This window comes from Miscanthus floridulus, chromosome 11 (assembly GCF_019320115.1).
Source record: "Miscanthus floridulus cultivar M001 chromosome 11, ASM1932011v1, whole genome shotgun sequence".
Taxonomy (NCBI): Eukaryota; Viridiplantae; Streptophyta; class Magnoliopsida; order Poales; family Poaceae; genus Miscanthus; species Miscanthus floridulus.
The window spans coordinates 97,679,644-97,698,788 of NC_089590.1; the positions used below are offsets into that span (position 1 = coordinate 97,679,644).

The window sequence follows — 19,145 nt, forward strand, 5'->3', positions numbered from 1 at the left end:
CGCACATTCTTTTTTGTTCTCAAGGAATGATATTAACTCTTATTTATTTATTATCTATGTTACGCTATATGTTCTATGGATAAGCTATTTTATGACCGTGGGAATTCTTCTTTTAATATGTATCTTTTAACTAGTAATAGGAATTTGTATTTTTCTAGATTGTATTCTCTCGCTATCCATTAACAGGATAGAGGTTCTATTATCTAATTATTATATTAAAGAGTTAAATGCATCAGAGGTCTCTTAACTTATAAGCGTGTTTTGGTTAGGTCTATCAACATTGAAAGTGAATTTTTAGGTTCATAAACTTTTTAACACTTGGGCCCATACCTCTCCACATATAGCCTTTTCGTGCTGATATGGCGTGATGACTAGGCTTTGAACCAGCTCTTTACCAAAAAAGAAGCATGCTAACGGATTTGTGTCTGGAGTGATTCAATAGTCACCATTTTGCTTATCCTGCACTATAGATTTTTGTCCAGGAAGAGTCATCTTTTAATCTGTACCTGATTGGCCACAATAAGCAAGTGAAATGATTGTTTTTTCGGTCAATGTCATTGCTAGGTGCTGGCACCCAAAGATAACTGAACTGAAAGATACTAAATCCGTCCTAAATTATAAGACGTTTTGGCTTTTATAGATATATTGATTTTACTAGGTATCTAGATATAGTATATATCTATGTGCATAACAAATACAACATATCTAGAAAAGCTAAAACATTTTATAATTTGAAACGGATGAAGTACTTCATTACCGTGAGGCTATGAAATATGTCTGTCATGCATGGAGTAGAAACTCGGACTCCGTTACTTGTGCACATTACATCGTAGGATTACTCATCAGGCCATTACCTCACCACCAATGCGGTAAATCATCACCCAGGTCCCAGGCCATCACCTCTCACCACCAGTGTGGTAAAACTTTGCCCTAAGCTAGATAAGTTTCCCGTGCGTTTTCCACGGGAAAATAGGACGAGTAGGAATACAACATGGAGAAGCACATTGGCTTTACAAAATTTGAGGCACGCCAACACTCAAACTAGGCTGACGTGCATGGCACATCTTCAGTACAATCTGCATTCCTAGTTCGCTTCACTTCAGGTTCAGGAGCTGATGGCTTGGATGGCCTATTGGGTTTGATCTCTTCGACCTTCTCCGTTGGGACGTCAAACTGCAGTGCAACAACAGAATATGACTACTTAGATTCCTCATGGATAGTGAAAACATAATGATCGACATACAAGCCAAGATGCAGCACGCATAAAAGATATGGTGCTTTTGAATATTTAACATACCCTGAATCCGCAGCCAGACACACAAGCATTGAAGCATTCCTGCATGGAAAACTGAATTTGTCAAAAACTACATTGAATAACTGAAACTTGTCAGTATGCCACAGACAATATGCAATGCAAACAATAATTTACAACATAAACTTGATTAGTATTCCCTTGACAAATCTCAACAGCTATGGTTGTTGCGAATCGACACCAGAAAAGTTTAATACCAGCATGGAAATATATGCAGGGCATCAAAACATAGGAATTCACAGGCACTCTATATTTCTCCAAGATTTATATTAAATTGGGTTACCTGTTGTCACCAAATTATCAATAAATCGACATATAATCGCCAACATAAGCAAAAACAAAGTTCATCAGACTGATATTTGTATACCACTCAAATTATTTAACCAACAAATCTACTAGTGAACTCTGGTTTGTGACTGGACTGAAATATCAGAATTAACTACATTCTACTGGCATTATGCCTGTAAATGTTGAAACATCGCTGCATTTATGCTTTTAAAGAAAGTAACCACTGTTTCATGCTTCCACTCAGCATATAAATTTTAAAATGTTGATCAAATAAAGGATTACATGACCCCCGTCACAAATACCAAAATTAGTTATAGCCTTACACGCTTTACACTAAAAAATGCCTCTGGTGCCCTGCTTATGCAGATCAAATAATAACAAGACATCAAAAAATAACTATTTTAGGCCAAGAACAACTCCAAGGAGTGCATAGAGTAGTTCAAAATGATATCAATTATCTATTTCTTCCTAACCATGCGCTCCTCTAAACTTGATTCTGTAAGGAGCATGTTCAAAGTATGATAACAGCCAGAAAGATGTAAATGTAGAAGTGCAGCAATAACCATAATAGATGGTAAATGTTTGGTTTATATAATAACTTCTACATGATGTAATCAGAACAAACAGTAAAATGAAGGACTCACCAAAGAGTAACTATCCTGCCCTGGAGATCGATCAATATAGGCGCTCCACTGGCGATCTTCTAACACCGGATCTTTGTAGCATATTTCGGTACATTTTCCTATGCCTGAGGAGTTTACAGCAAGTAAGTTGCATGCACACTGCAGATACAGCGTCTAGAAGACGAAATACCATAATTTTCATAAATACGACTATACGAGCATACACGTTAGCAGAGGCAGACAGACACGACCCTATGACAGGAGCCAGAGAGACCTAGTGCTAAAAATCAATTCTTAATCGATAGAGAAACTGAACAAGAATTTAGCTCCAGGAAGAGCTCAATCCAGGGGATGACACGCAGCAACAGCCATTCATTCAGCTTCCACATCAAGTATACTCACACTCGTCCCAGGTGTCGCCGTCCGCGTTGCACCCCTTCTTGCAGAACACCCTCCCTGTAAAAAAAACCAAATGGCAGAAAGGAAAGGAGAAGATAAGGCCCGCTAGCTTGGAGTGATTGAGTGAAGCAAAGCAACCATATGATTTCGCGGGGGCAAGGTGGACCGAGGCACTGACATGGGATCTGCACGAGGCTCGCGTACTTCTTGGTGCAGCAGCTGCCGCACGGCGGCGTCCAGTCGCCGGAGAACATCCCTGTCTGCCTCCGGCGCCAATCCCTCCCGCGTCTCGCACGGAAACGGATCGGTCGGCGAAGCGAGCGGCAGCGGGACCGCGGCGGCTGCCGAGGAATGCTGGTGGGCGGGCCCCGGTAAAGGGGGAGGCGAGGGGCAGGGGCGGAGGAAATGGAGGTGGAGAGGGAGCGACGGCGGCGGCGCGCTGTTCGGTTCCTATGCCCTGTCCGCTGGTCGGTGCGGAGCAAATTGGGGAGGGGTTTTTATTGCAGTGATGAAAATAATAATGGAAATGGGAAAAAGTTTCTATTTTTTTCCGCGAACCGAGCCTAGGATGGTTAGATTCTTGAGACAATGGGATCTGTCAATCCGTATTAAAGTCGTCTAGTTGACTGGTTGTTTATATTATGCTAAATTTAGTTTAAAATTTATGTTCTGTTTAGCATGGTTCCACTTCATCCGTGAAGCTACTCAATGAACACTTTTATTGGTGTAGTTGAAGCCGGTTTACTAGTTTTATTAGTGGAGCTGGAGCCGTTTCACGGATGAAGTGGAACCATGCTAAACAGAATATAAATCTTAAACTAAATTTAGCACAATATAAATAACCAGTCAACTAGACAACTTTAATACGGATTGACAGATCCCATTGTCTCAAGAATCTAACAATCCGACATCCGAGGTAAACTAGGCTCGGTTCGCGGAAAAAAATAGAAACTTTTTCCCATTTCGCGGCCGCGGAGCGGCTGCGGCACGAGGGCCACGTCCTGTCCGCGCTGCGCTCGCCGCACATTGTGCGCTGCCTCGGCTCCCGCACCGCCAGCGCGGGCGGCGAGTACCAGCTCTTCCTCGAGTTCGCGCCCCGGGGCTCGCTCGCCGACGAGGCCGCCAGGAGCTCGGTGGGCCGCCTGGCCGAGCGCGACATCCACGCCTACGCCGGGGACGTGGCCCGGGGCCTGGCCTACCTCCACGGGGCGGCGCGCTGTTCGGTTCCTATGCCCTGTCCGCTGGTCGGTGCGGAGCAAATTGGGGAGGGGTTTTTATTGCAGTGATGAAACTCTCGTGATTCCCTGTTGCTTCTCCCTTCTAAGATCCAGGAGTTAGCAAAAAGCCTCTGTCCTGAATTAGGCGGCAAGGGTGATATTGATCATTCATCCGTTAGTGTGAACAATCTGGTGGAACGGAAGGGTGAATTGCTCTCATACATGAAAAAGATATCCGCTTGCTCGGTTCTATCATGCAAAAAGCACAAACGCTATACTGGGATCTCGATAGCGAAGACGTTATCGGTAAGATAATATTACCAGCACTTGCTCTTACTATCTCTTGAGAACACCCCTATAAACCTGAGGGAACACCTATCCCCATCCCTAATATGAATGAAGAGAATCTCATTCGTCGTGGCCGGAGGCCATGCTGATGTTTAGAAACCAAGAGGGCAAAACCTAGATTATTACGGCGTGAACCCCTTTTATCCATATGTTATGAAAAGCTCTCCGATGCCGATCGGTAAGGCTCAATGGGATGCTGATTTACATAGAGAAGAGATATCCGATTTGTTTGGATTGATTGAGGAGATACGATTGTATGTTTTGACCTTCTCTTACCAAATTGCTGATTTTACTTAAGGCTCCTATCAACCCTAATCAGGTTAGTCCCTTTCCTCGGATGAGGAATCGAACCCGACACATCCACTGCACGATCCTTTTCAGCTGCTGTAGTTCCGGGACCCTCGGCTAAGGCAAAGGTTTTCATCGGATTGCTACACGGAAATAACGTCTTTTGATTCATGTAATTAGCAAAGGTTGATCGAAGCACATTCCCTTTCTTTTAGTTATTCAATGTGCAAACCGCGGAACAACGGCTGTAGTTCTTCCAACTTCTGGTACGGTTCCCACCTACCCTGTACGGTAGCGGCCCCTAGAACGGCTAAGGCTCCTTGCTTTCGAGCTAGCTTTCCTTCGGAGGAGCAGAAGAACCATTAAGAACCATTCTTATACGTTTCTCGCCTGACTTTTGAACAGAGTTATTTTCATTTTCATTTTCATATAGTAGCAAAAGTAGTACTTTTGGCACCCTTCTCCCCCGCATCTTTCGGGGTTGCATTGGGGTAGGAATATGGACAATTCATATTAATATACTTCCCTTTTCACCCCCCTTTCGAGTGCCTTCCTTTCAAGTGCCTTGCTTTCCAAAATACCAACCGAACCTACTTCCCAACTTTAGCTTGCCTACCTCCCTTTCCTTCGATGCTTTCATCGCTAGAGAAATGACTCGCATAAGGAACGTGCTTGCTCCTCCTTTCAATTCAAAGCACGGTAACGGCTAAACAACGGTATCCCTTCCAACCAATCCTAATCGAATCCTATTCCTATCGATTTAGCTGCAACAACGGCTCCTTGCTTCCTTAAAGCAAAGCAATTAAGGTAAGTTGGGGTAAGCAGAGAAGTATACCCACCAGAAGGGTTGAATAGCTTGCTGCCTTCACTTCATTACTACTCTAGCTAGGGCCTCTCCTCAGAACGGAACCAGTATCTTTAGCAAAGTTTTGGGTTTTAACCAGGACGCTAACGGGATATTAGTTTACGCGGGGACAGCTACGGCTTTTGGGGCTAGGTCAAAGGCAAAGTATATTCCATTCAATGGGACGAGAAATCTACCGGATTCCTCCAATCCTACGACTGGTACCAATACGAAACATACGCAACGATCAAAGTTACGATGGACGAATCACATAGCAAAAGAATACAAAACAGACCTACACATAGAGAATTGAGCTCCCTATCGAACTCACAGAGAGGTCTAGCGAGGAAATACATAAATCACTTGATATTGCTTAGACTTTTAGGTAATTTGGGCGGAATGCTAGCAACTTTCCAACTCCACTTGACTTAGCGAGCATCCTTCCTAATAGGCACTTTGATAACAAACTCTAGAGCGGACATCTCACTATGGTACTTATACCAAGCTGAACACAGCCTCCCTCTCAACGATATCACTAGATAAGGACACGCATTTCTGCCAGGCCGTCAAATCGAAATGAAAACAATCTCTCTCTCCTACGCTATGAAGGTATTTTTCTTCACCGGATTCGAGGGATTGTGCATGCGGGAATATGCTAAGAAAGGAATATCCTCTGCCTCACCCGTTAAGTCAACTGGCGGAACAAATGATCCCTTCTTTCCTATTGGAAGTGAGATCTAGCTCCTTGAATCGATAGAGTTCGGACTCCCTGGAACATATTTAGCACATTCCTACCCGACGGATCTGCCACGGCAAACAAGAGACTATTTTAGTTGCTCTTTCACTTCTTTGCTTGGTAGCTCAGTATTCGGGAATATGCTACTTATTAATGGGTCCCCATTATATTAATAAATATGAGTGTCAGGCTTGCTGTACTGAATCTCTTTATAGTCTACCTGTCAAGCCCAAGATAAGGGCTGGGCTGGGTTTATTATTCCACTATGGAGATGAGGATTTAGCCATAACTTGACAGCTTCTTTAGAATTCGAATTATTGAACAGAACTCGATCACCCGAGGAAAGCGAATAGAGCTAGTTGCCAAGGTAGATGGGTTACGAGATATCCCACCGCCTGTGAAGAATAGGAAGAGCCATGCATGCCTTTCTTGGCCACTTCACCGGGCGCTTATGAGCCGATTTCACTAGCTTTAAAGAGTGGCACAAACAACGAAATAGTCCTTTTGGATTGAGCATTTTAGGAAGATTCAATAAGCTTTTTTTTCAACTATTCAGTCATATCTTTTGATAGGAAGTTCTAAATCGAGGGATATACAGTAAGACTCAAACGATCCAAATTCGTCTTTCTTTCTTTTTTAGAATTCCTACAGCAACGTTATACTTCTTTTATACGATCTTCCATACGAATCCGGTGCGGGTAAGAGTGCTTACTTAAAGCTTAGTAAGGTTATTTCAATCTCTTTATTTAGCATCCAGAGAAGTAATGTTCTTCGAGGAGTAAAGTAACTTATTCATCTAAAAGAAAAGACCTAGTATAGATTAAAGATATAGCAGCCTCCCTATAATTATGATTTTATTTTAAGTATCACACTCTCGTTGATTCAGACCATACGCCGGCTCCATAGTTCAAGTAGTTACCAGTAGTTCTCTCGGGCACAAATAATGCACTTACAGACTAATTAAATATAAAGGAGAAGAGGGGTCTGGGTATGGGGATTGCTTGGTCCTATGCTAGCTGAGACAGGTAAGCGGCGCTATTTCAAGCTTTGGATAGATGAGTGATGAGTCAGTCTGGTTCGAGAAGATCCGTCATTGTGTAATAGGTTATCTTTAGGAAAAAGAACTAGACATATATGTTTTAGCCAACTCTGACCTAGCCCAAATGGAGCTACTTACTCGTTGATTGGAAATCCAATCTTCAAAATTCAGACCAGGCGGTATGGATGGGAGTCTAGCACAGTGGTAGAGCGGTAGCGGGACCGAAGCATGAGCCTTATAAAAGCTAGGATTCGAAGTCAAATGTTCAAGAAAAGACGGACGGAAGGTGATAGAGTTACCTTGCTTCCTAAGTAGCCCTCTTTCTCCACAACAAAACTAAAAACAAACAATGAAAATGACTTGAATATTGAATTCAACTCAGAATACTACAGATACCAAGGATTAGCATACAGGCGGGGTGCCTGCTCTTGGGCCAAGCGAAAGAACATCACATTCATCTCTAAGTGGATCACTTTTCCTAATCGCATAACCAAAGCAAAGAAGAGCCATTGTCTCCACTCACATGCAATAAAGTTGAAACAAAAGGCTCTCACGCGCACACACATGAAATTCTTTGATTTTCATTTCAAGATTGGAAAGTAAGGGTCGGTCTTCCATTAGCCCTTTGCCCTAAGCCTCGCTCTAATCAATAAGGCGAAGAAGACCTAAGAGCTGGTTCCGAGAAAGAGACCTTTAGGTCAGCTTCCTAGGCAAATTGTAGTTCATATACGAAAGAAATGGATTCGATTCTTGCGTAAGTAAGATTGACTGGAAAGTCTGTAATATCACATGACTATGCTTTGTCTGCAATATGATTATGCTTTCTCTGTCTGCCATCTAGTGGTAATTTCCCTATTCCTTACTAAAGGAGCGAGCTCTAGTTAGATACTTCTTTCTTTTTTTCCCGAGCTGATAGCAGTCTGTAAACGTCAATCTCCCACTTCACTTGTTGTGAAATAGATCAAGCCAAAACGAAGCATTGGCCCCGACCCCATTCTCGCTTAGATAAACTCCCTCTCCCTGCTGACTTGTTCTGAGATCGGGAGATGGGCCTAGAGCTGGTGGTGGTGAGTATGACTAATCGAGCTCCTCAATTGCCGAATTCTTGTTTCGGTGGGAACCTTACCACTGCGCGCCTTAACCATCGATTTATGTACATCAAGTAGATTAATAAGAAAGTACTTCTAACTACTTCCTCAGGCAAGAAAGTAACCCTGTGCTTTCTTCATCGAGCCTACCTTTGCGTAGAGTTGTGAGCCTAGTAGTCAACCATATTGGGTTCTGTGGGGAAGGAAGTCCAATTCAATCATCAGGTAGTAGAAGAAGCTTGCTAGCGAGGGATTCTTTCTCTTCTGTCTCAACGTAAGGTGGATGATGTCGGGTACCTTCTTATATCTACCCATAGGGCTCACAAATATGTGAAAGCTATGAAAGTTACTTTACCGAGTTCCCTGTTTCTAATTCCAACTTTTACCTACAAACATACTTCCCTGCCAGCAAATCAAAAAAATATCACTTTCCCAAATGGAAGAAGGGCAAGGAACCTCTTAGTACCAAGCGGGCTACCAATTAGTTGATTTCTTTCCCAGCCATTTAAATGAAATTAGTTGATACTCCCGAATCACTTCTTTTGATCTTGTGTGATTAGACTTGCCTGAACGAAGACCAAGGATGACAAATGCCCTTTGGCGTAGGGGGCTGTTCACCTTTTCTTTTGAAACTTAGCTAGAAAGATAAACTCAAGACTCTAGTAAAGGCAAACGGGGCTCCCAGGACGTCTGGCTAAATGCTTGGCCTCCTGCGCCAGCTGCATAACCATTCGGGTGAGTCCCATCACTCTTCTTTGACCTACTTCTCTTATTCCGGATCTGGATCTGAGTCTCCAACTCTATCCTTGATGTCTATATATATGTCTAGCTACTCCTCTATCCTGGAGGTCTAGAATGCTGTCTACTGCTCTATAATTCCTAAGACTATTTATTACTTTCCCTTCAACTAATCGGCAACAGGAAGCTAGTATAGTTTGCTTTCTCTCATAGCCATGGATCCTATTCTCTGCATTCTTTTTATTTTAGATCATCAATCAATCAACACTTCTCCATAGAGAAATGGTACCACGGATCAGCAGTAGGGATGAGATGGGGAGTTCTAGTAGTCAGCTGGTTCTCTATCTTCATGAGGAACTTTAAAGCAATACTTTGAAGAGGCTACCGATACAAAGATAGAAGGATGTCCATACAGTGGAAAATACATCAAGAATGTCAAAACAAAGGAAAGATGATTATCTTATAGGAAGACTTCTTTCAATGAATACTCCAAAGCATATTCTCTTGATTTCTTCACTGGCACCCTTATCCAACCTGCTGCCCCCTGTTACTACGAACTTGTTTTCATCTGGCAGATAAGCTTTTGAGAAGAGACCACTTTGATAACGAGCTTTCGGGTTGCCGTATTGATACCGCCCTTCGGGGGGAACAGGAGAATAGCATGCACGGGAGAAGGATTTAGGGAAAGGTACCCACCTTTTAACGAGATAAAGGCCAGGTCATCAGAGCAAGCATAGTTTACTGGGCGAAGCAATCATCTCGTTTTCCCCTCCCTTTTTGGGACTCTCTACGCGAATGTTGATGGCGGCTTTCACCACAGGATTGTGTCCCGTATAGATCTGATAACAAGTTTCTAGCTGACAATACGAATAAGCTCTACTGCCTTTAGCTTCTAACTCACCATCTCAGCTACTAGTAATAACATTGCGAAGGTGACCCTTAACAATTATTTCACTTATTTCTAGTTTAAGAAGGACCTTGTGCGCGGTTCACGACTCCCGGTGCTTAGAGATGCGGTTCACTACAGTAGTGGTAAGAAAAGCAAGAAAACAGGTATCAAGAGATGGAAGTGAAAGAAGAACTGTTGATCGACCGGTGGTTTGGGTCTTGCCTTTTAGGATTCGGATTCAGTTCAGTCAGATTGGATGGTAGGAAAGTAAGGATAAGCAGAAGAAGCAACGAGATAAAGCAAACATGATGCAGGTTTTGGAAAGAAGGAACAATCCTCGTCCATTTGCTTCTCCTTGCTGGAACAGAAAAAAGATGGGAGTTGGCGCACCTATCGATCAAGCTACTTTTGTTGAACATCCGGGGGAATCCTACTTTTTTCACACGAAAGTCTACCGAGGGAAAAGGGGGTTTATTCCTCTTGTCAGTATAGGCTCTTTTCTCATTAAGGTTTGGTCCCCATTTAACCAATATATAAATATAGAAGAATGGAGTTCGGGATGCCCTGCTACGAAGTATGAGCATGCGGATAGCTAGTTAGGAAGACGAAGAGATAGTTTTCGACCATGCCTTGGTCGTAATTAGGAATGTACTGGATTCAGCTGTGATTCCTTCTTTTCATCGAAGGATGATCATACGATCAATCGAACTAGCCGCCGTTGTCCGGTCAGGGTAAGCATATCAAGTAAGTTAGCTATGGATAGCATCATGTAAGAATGGAAGGTTCTACCCTCAGATTGCTCGGTTTAAAGTAAAGGGGGATGCCGGATTTGGGCTTTGCTAAAGATACCGCTTCAATATGTCATTTCCAAAATCGAGGAGCACACCGCTGGGAGGACAACTCAAGCACCAAAGACAAAGGTATCGCTCGTGGGTCGTAGTCATCGCTCGGATAAGGGCTAGGAATCACTCTTCATCCTCTAAGGGCTCTTCTCCGTCTATAACTCAAAGTCCATCTGTCTCTCGTGGAAGCGCTTTCGAGTGCCTAGACGATCCAGCAAACGGAGGTGCCAATGCTGTCCCAAGACCATATCACGGTAGGTAGCTGCTTTAAAGAGGTTGGGAGACAGACTGTTGAACAATCTTCTTGTTGTTTTCTCCGACCTAGAGCACTCTTTTTTTCAATCGTACGAAGAAACTCCGTTCAAAACCCTGCTATCACTCCTATGAGACGGCTAACTCCCAACTCCCGATACATTCTTTAGAGTCGACCAAAGGAAAGGAGTCGTTGGTTTGGAGATATTTTCTTTGTTCCTCAACAATTTGCTCTATCCCTTTTTTCACTTAGTTTAGTTGGAATGGAAAGAGAACTTCCTTCAGCCTTTTTGTTGCCTGGTTCGGTCTCTCTGAGTGGAATAAGTGGCAACAAAAATTTCCTGAGTGATGAAGGTCGAAACTGAAGATCGAATCAAGCGGAGTCTGGATTCCTATGACTGAATTTACCATAAAATTGGACGAAAAAACAACTACAAAGATCACAAGAAACCCAGCTCAAAGTGAATGGAGAGAGAACCCCATTCTACATGTCAGTACCGACAACAATGAAATTTATAGTATATTATATAGTCGATCCGTCGACTTTCTAAATTGTGAGGGTTCAAGTCAAGTCCCTCTATCCCCAATAAAAAGCCCATTTTACTTCCTAACTATTGTACCAACCTCTATTTTTCATTAATGGTTCAAACAAGATTCACTATCTTTCTTATTCTACTCTTTCACAAATGGATCCGAACTTACTTCTTTGGATCTTATCCCATTCATACAAATGAACATATTATAGTATAGGCAAGTAATCCCTATTATTAAGTAAGTCATTCACAATCCATATCATTATCCTGACATTTACTAAGTCCAATTTTAGAAGACTTTTTTCTTTTTTAGTCCCTTTAATTGACATAGATACAAGTACGTACTCTACTAGGATGATGCACAATAAATGGTCAGGATAGCTCAGTTGGTAGAGCAGAGGACTGAAAATCCTCGTGTCACCAGTTCAAATCTGGTTCCTGGCACAGAAAAAAGGATCTACCGAATAGGTATTGATAAAAATAACTCGAGATAGATTGGGATACATATTCTAGAATAATATAGAAGGAGTATTATTTTTTCATCTAAGTAGATAAATCTCTAAATAGAGACACTTCTTTTTCTTTAGGGACTCGGGTTATTTTCTTTATGGTACAGAAGGAGGTGAGATTAGGTTCCCTTTTCTTCATTTTTTCATTTCTTATTCTGCTATTCCGAATATTTTTATATTCTTGCTTATCTTATCTTACTTTCCTAGTTGTTCTAAGTAATGCGCGCGGTACAAAGTTCGTGGTAGGGAACTTCTTTGAGTCATCATATTTTTCTGTTTATACGAAGGAAATGAATATGTGATTTTCCAAATTGGAGAATCGAAATGAAGCCCTTTTTTGCTCAGTCTATCTGGACCCTTTTGTATAAATATTTCACATTTCGAATGCAAGTTTGAAAGATTGCCCTGCTCTTTCTTTTTCTGCACAAAAGAGCCCTTCCTAATTCACTAATTTGTAGGAAGATACTGGACTTTTGGATTTGAAAAAAGTTTCAGAAGATATGTCTAAAGTAGACGGTGATTGATAGAGCAATTCTTGCTCGTAAGTTCTAGTATGAGTACTGCGCCGAACATAAAGCTTGTGACTGGTAGTATCGATTTCTCTTTTGAGATAGAGTTCGATCCTCAACTATTTCTCGCGATATCTTCTTACGAAGTTTTGTTAGGGCATCTATAACCGCCTCCGGTTTAGGTGGACAGCCCAGCAAGTAGACATCCACATGAATTCACTTATCGACTCCCCGAACAGTACTATAGGAATCCGTACTGAACATTCCCCCTGTAATACTACAAGCTCCCATAGCAATGACGTATTTTGGTTCAGGCATTTGCCCATATAATCTCACTAAAGAAGGAGCCATTTTCATTGTTACCGTACCGGCTGTGAAAATTAGGTTTAGGTCCGCTTGCCTAGGACTTGATCTTCTTGGTACCAATCCATAATGATCAAAGTAGAATCGCAAGCCTAAAGCAAATTCAATGAAACAACAACAGGTACCATATAGAATAGAAGGGGCCATAAACAAGAGAGTCTTGACCAATTCGAAAGATCATTTGGTGTAGTTGAAATAACGGAATTGGAAGTTGTTCGGTCAAGTATAGGAAATTAATATAAGAATGAATAACTTTCTCAATTTTCTTGGAATCTTTTATTTATCTTAATATTCATTCCATTCAGGCCATTCCAATGCTCGCAAGCAAGCACGAAAAAGCTTCTATTTCTAAACGGAAACGCCCAATACATCGAAACTCATTACCCATGGATAAAGCAAAGCCAGTCGAGAAAAAAAAAGAAAACAAACATGGTTTAGCGGATTCGGAATTGTAACCAAGCATCCCGGGTTCTATACCCGATTCAACACTAGTGCATGCAGCCGATCCTAGATACAGAACTATAGAAAGTGTGCAGTGAGGGATCTTTATTGGTAGCCAGTCTTTCACTTCCGCCTCTCCACTCCCATGCCTTTCTTGGTCGGACCAACCCAACCGGCGATTTCCGACAAGTCTTTCTGCTTAGAGCAAGAAGCGGAACAAAAAAAATCAAGCTTTCTTTATTTTCATTTATGGATAACCAATCCATTTTCAAATATAGTTGGGAGATTTTACCCAAGAAATGGGTACATAAAATGAAAAGATCGGAACATGGGAATAGATCTTATACCAATACTGACTACCCATTTCCATTGTTGTGCTTTCTAAAATGGCATACCTATACAAGGGTTCAAGTTTCGATCGATATTTGCGGAGTGGATCATCCCTCTCGAAAACGAAGATTTGAAGTTGTCCATAATTTACTGAGTACTCGGTATAACTCACACATTCGTGTACAAACAAGTGCGGACGAAGTAACACGAATATCTCCGGTAGTCAGTCCATTTCCATCAGCCGGCCGGTGGGAGCGAGAAGTATGGGATATGTCTGGTGTTTCTTCCATCAATCATCCGGATTTACGCCGTATATCAACTGATTATGGTTTCGAGGGTCATCCATTACGAAAAGACTTTCCTCTGAGTGGATATGTGGAAGTACGCTATGATGATCCAGAGAAACGTGTGGTTTCTAAACCCATTGAGATGACCCAAGAATTTCGCTATTTTGATTTTGCTAGTCCTTGGGAACAGCGTAGCGACGGATAATTCCGAATCTACATAGGTCTAGTCCAGGGGACAAATCAATAGGAAATGCTATTTGCTTCTTAAGAAGAAGAACTTTTTTGAAATGAAAGAGCGGGCGTCGGATATCATTTCTTCAAATAAGGAAGAAGAAGTGTTATCGAAGGATTTCCTTCCATTCTTCCTAGTATGGAAGAAGTCAAGAAAAAGTACTGCGTCTCGATCTATACGAAAGGGCACAGGTTTTTTCTTTCGGTTTCATTGATAGCAGAAGAGTACGCTAGCTAGCGGAGCCTGAAAATGCTTGCTTGCGCCCCACCCCTACGGAAACTATTGCCTATGCTTGCTGCTCGCTCAGTGTCAGTAGAAGGGAAGAAAAGATGGTCCCTCGCTGAATCTCATACAAGATCCACAACGACGAGGTGAAGCTACTATTTTCGTCTCCACCCTTCATATATTCTCTGTGAGAGCACGATTTTAAGGAGCTCCTTGAATGGAGCCGTTTGATTTTATCCCATTTGACACAAACCGGCTCCAAATGGCTTCGGGATATGGTGGAGAAGTCGTTCCAAAGGGGGCTTAATATACTTTGTATTTTCAGTAGTATAAGCAACATGCTTGTCGACTTATAAAAATATCTATAACAACTTTGTCGACCTCGAGATTCGTCAAAGATATTGATACAAATATGATGTGTCTACGTTAGACCTAATTATGGACCACCTGACTTGTTCAAAATAAAACTCGACCCGACCCACCAGGACGTTGGGTCATGATTTCTTGATCCATGACTCAGACGATGTTCGGCTGCTCCACTCCTGGCTTGGTTTGAGCTTCTTTCAGCTTATTCTTTCTCATATAACACTATTAAATTAGCCGAAATCAACCGCAATTGGATCAGCCGAACAGGGCATCGGGTCAATGCATCGGGTCAGACTTAAGTAGAAAATCTGGCCTTAAGTAGAAAATAACATGTGATCCGACCTGATCTGTCAATGCATCGGGTCAGACTTGAGTTAAAGATTTTGTCTTAACATTTTTTCTTGGACTGGTACCTAACCCGACACTTGATCGGATCTAACATGTGTCCATCGGAGTAAGTATGGATGTAGATATGTGAACATCTATGTCTATAATATTAAATGAAAAGTCTTATGTTTCATATGCCCTACCTTAGTCTCTCTCTTCCCACATAAGATAATCTCTCTGTCCATGCACTCTACACAACATTTCTCTACATCATTAAGCATATAGGCAGTATCACTTATTTTTTCTAAAAGGGCGCCTATAAATTTATTGCAAACTTACTAGGAGAACAAACAAAGAGAAGTTTCACTCCAGTTTTTTTGAGCAAAAATAAGCCAAAGCCCATACAATTAGGGATGACGCGTCACGCTTACCCTGCAACTAGGTAGGGAGCAGTATCATTACTCAATATCCACTTTCAGAAGGAATGACAAAAAGTATCGTAGAATTTATTAAATGATAGAAAAACAAAAAAAGGAAAAAATATTAATCAGTGTCTATAGAATTGTGGTAATTGGTTACATATGTGTAAACGTAAATTCATTCTATAGCATGATGGGTTTGAGACGATGGAAATAAAGCTTTTGATGTGGGATATCAAATACAGTTTTGTTTATGATACTCATGCATTAACTCGTTTTGTAGGAGAAGCTGACAAAGACATCCACCACTTAAGCCATGTTCGCTTGGCTTACTTTTTCAGTCAACGAATAGTATTTTTCTCTCACAACAAATTAGTCAACAGTACTTTTAGCTATGACTTCTGAACCAAGCGAACAGGGCTTTAGAAGCAATCTTGCAAGGAATCCATGGGTGCGGCGTCTACCACATGCGCACTCGGTGAAGAGCCGCGTGCATCGCCAAGCTCGCCGACAGGGAGCCAGGCAGCGCCGTGCTGCTCTGTATATTTATTTAAACAAGGAGAATATTTAGAATCGTCTGGAGTACGTACTACATGAAACAGGAAAAACTTTATATAACTAAAAGTTCGAATGCACTTGTATTCCTTGTACTGATGATTCAAGTGTCGGTCCTAACAAAAGTTCAGTGCTGCATTTATCTGCTCACTCTGTTTCATAAGCTAACAAAAATTTTACCAAGCACGATAGAGAAAAAACTGAAAAAGAATCATATTTCCTCGGCAAATAGACACATCATCGAGTATTGCATCACATGCTGTATATCATTTTTTTAGATTTACAGTAACCGAAATGTAACACCCCTGGTGTTACAAGCCCGTTTAGCTCCGCGATTTAGGCTTAAGAAAAATTTCTGAAACGATTTTCTCGAATTTTAAAATTTAAAAACCAACTTTTCACGTCAACGGTAAAAATCAAAAATTATATTTTAAAGAGTTGATTGTGGCGATTTGTTTTGCGCAAAATAATTGCATAGCGCCTTAATATTTGTTCCATGGTTTGGTACGAGTATGAGCCATCGCTGTGCCCTAGCGCGTGGAACATGTGCCGTCCTTGCTGCTGCCACGTTGCTCCTGTATTAATGAAAGTTGGCCGGGCTGCTGCTGCCGTATACTGCTTTGCTTGCTTTCCCTCCCACACTACTTGTTCCGTCGCTTCACTCTACGGCGTCATGAATATCTCTGTCTGCCTTTTCTTGTCTCCGTTGCTTGTTCTGCCTGCCTTGTTGTTTCTGTCGGACTCGGCCGAACTTTCCGTTGTTTCCTCCTTTCTTCTTCTTTCTCTGCTGGCCGTGTCGAGACTCACGCCGCATCACGCGAACGTCACGCCACCAGCTACGGCCTTGGCCTTGTCCTTCCCCGTCTCACTGCATTCTGAAGCAGCACCCTCTTCTTCATTCGCGCAACAGCCATAGCACTATCCGCCCGAGTCCCCGCCACCGTACGCGCAATGCGTCCGTGCCGCAGCGCTGCCCCCCCTCTTCTTCCTTTGCCTGGTCCAAGCGCCTCCCGTCGCGGTGGCCACGCCTGTGTGCCCGCAGCGCTGCCGTGGCCACGCTCCCGTCGCCGGCCACCGCTTATGCAAGCGCGTGAACTTCCACGGCACCGCATACTTCTCCCTTTCTTCTCTGCTACCGATGGGAGGTGTCCCAACTCTGGCTCGCCCTCCTTGCTGTCTTGCTCGGCTCCCTCCTCTGCTTACCTCGCGCGGCGCCCCTACCACCAAGCTGCCCCGCGAGCGCGCACTGCTCGTCCCGCTGCCACCCGAGCAGTGCCGCCTCTCCTTTCTCCTCTCAGTTGCTTGCCTCGCGCCGACGTCACCGTGCCTTGCAAACCGCCCGACACGTCGGACCCGCTGCTCCGTGTCGCTGCCCTCCCACGCACCTCCTCCACTGTCCGCGTGCCTCGTCTGTGCTGGTGCGCCATCGCGTCGCGTGTCCCGTCCGGCCGCGTCCGCAGTCGCTACTCTGAGTGGCCTCCTGCGGCACCTGCGGCCGCTTCCGTCACCGTGCCACCGTGCCCCAGGAGCGTCGTCGCCTTGGCCTGCTCCTCGGCCACCACCGCCGCCTTCCCTGCTCTCTACCCTCCCGTGCGCTGTGCCCGCAGCACTGTCGTGCTGCTCCATGGCGCCTCGCCCGCCGTCGTCCGCTTCCGCCACCGCACGTGCGGGCACGCTATGCCGCCGGTGCCGTGGAGCTTGCTACGCCATGGCTGCCACCGCCGGCCGCACACTCCTTTCCCCGCGCACGCGCGCCGCCGTTGCACAGCCACACGCCTGGATGCGTCGTTCCCACCGTCGGCCGGTGTTTTCCCCATTCGTGCTCTGCTTTGTGGATGACAAGAAGGGAAAGAGTCCAAGTAAAACTTAATACATGGTCCTTATTGCTAAATACGTGACTCACATGAACAGTATAGGTTGTACTGCGAGCTAGTTTCGAGTTAACCCAGGGGCCTTCTCGCAAAATGTATAGTCGTCGTCCGTGTTGGGCCGCGCTCGCCACGCATGGGCCGGCGTTGTCGGTTACTAGGCCGTTCACGCCCGCGCATTGGGCCGGCCAGTCGCCGTCGTCCGCGCCTGGGCCTACTTGTGCCTACGCGCCTGGGCCGCTCGCACGCCCGTTGGGCCGGTCTGCCGCGCTGGGTCGCTCGGGCCCTGTTTTCCCGCCTGGGCCGCCGCGTCCTTGCTGTGCCACGCCTAGCTGTAGGCCGCGCGCGCGTCTATGGGCTGCTGGGCCAGTTAGTGGTCGTCGGTCCTTTTCATTTCTAAATTGCTTTTCTAAAATCGGTTTCTAGTTTAAATTGTAAAATCATATAAAATGGTATAGGAATCCAAAAATAGTAAAACTAATTTTGTTAGTCTTCTAAAATCATGATCTACCTATTAGTATAGTTTGTTCACATAGTGTGGTAATATTCTTGGAAGCTATATAATTAATTTAAGGTACTTAATATTGTAAAAATATAAATTTATAGGAATTGTTGTGATAAATTGGTAATAGTGTTGGATATGAAATTTTTACAGTAGGCTCCTAGCAATATTAGATACTCACTATAATTTTTGTAGTTCTAGAATAATTAGTTTGCTAAATAGATAATGATGTCCTATTTCGAATAATGATTAAATCGATAGAATGAAATAAGGAAACAACTTGGGTTTATGTAACTAAAATAATTATTGGGAAATAGCGTCTTATTTACCAACATGGATATGTAGCCTAAGTACGATCTCCGTTAGAACTAGCCCATTAACTTGAGAGGCGTAAATCATATTTTATGAGTCATGGTTGCAGTTGATTAATTACGTCTTTGCATTGCATCGCATCGCATATCATATAGGTACGATGATGGATCAACGGATCAAGTGAAGGATGAGTGAGAATCTGCAGATGGTGTGATGGTATTCTCTCCAGGAGATGATGCAATGGACTTTCTATTCAGAGGATGTGGATGATCTAAAAATGCAAATACTAACGTTTAGTTATACTTTACCCAAGCAAGCCCTGGTGCATAACCCCTACTTTTCTGCAGTTTAAATTATATTTGTGCATTAAGTTTTAAGGAGTTGAATGAAACCCACTTGCATATATATATATATATATATATATATATATATATATATATATATATATAATATATATATATATA

General features: G+C 43.2%; 1 protein-coding gene and 1 non-coding gene across 2 annotated transcripts; one reads left to right on the plus strand and one right to left on the minus strand.

Annotated features, from left to right (window-relative positions):
* Nucleotides 1-720: 720 nt before the first annotated feature.
* LOC136494367 (uncharacterized) lies at nt 721-3,077 on the minus strand. The gene is made up of 5 exons (XM_066490533.1): nt 2,801-3,077; nt 2,626-2,679; nt 2,245-2,348; nt 1,298-1,336; nt 721-1,173 (listed from the first exon to the last, which is right to left on the minus strand). Exons 1-5 carry the CDS (start codon nt 2,874-2,876, stop codon nt 1,042-1,044), a joined length of 405 nt encoding a protein of 134 aa, XP_066346630.1. The 5' UTR covers nt 2,877-3,077; the 3' UTR covers nt 721-1,041.
* An 8,730-nt stretch (nt 3,078-11,807) lies between these two features.
* Nucleotides 11,808-11,880, plus strand: TRNAF-GAA (transfer RNA phenylalanine (anticodon GAA)). Its single transcript has one exon. It is a non-coding gene; the product is annotated as a tRNA-Phe (tRNA).
* The last annotated feature ends 7,265 nt before the right edge of the window (nt 11,881-19,145 follow it).

Bases quoted from the DNA above. Each gene is read 5' to 3' on its own strand.
- LOC136494367 (XM_066490533.1), bottom strand. From the start codon at position 2,876: ATGTTCTCCGGCGACTGGACGCCGCCGTGCGGCAGCTGCTGCACCAAG. The intron at 2,680-2,800 runs GTCAGTGCCTCG...TTTTTTTTACAG, and splicing joins GAGCCTCGTGCAGATCCCAT to GGAGGGTGTTCTGCAAGAAG. The intron at 1,337-2,244 runs GTGAGTCCTTCA...TTTTCCATGCAG, and splicing joins GGCAGGATAGTTACTCTTTG to GAATGCTTCAATGCTTGTGT.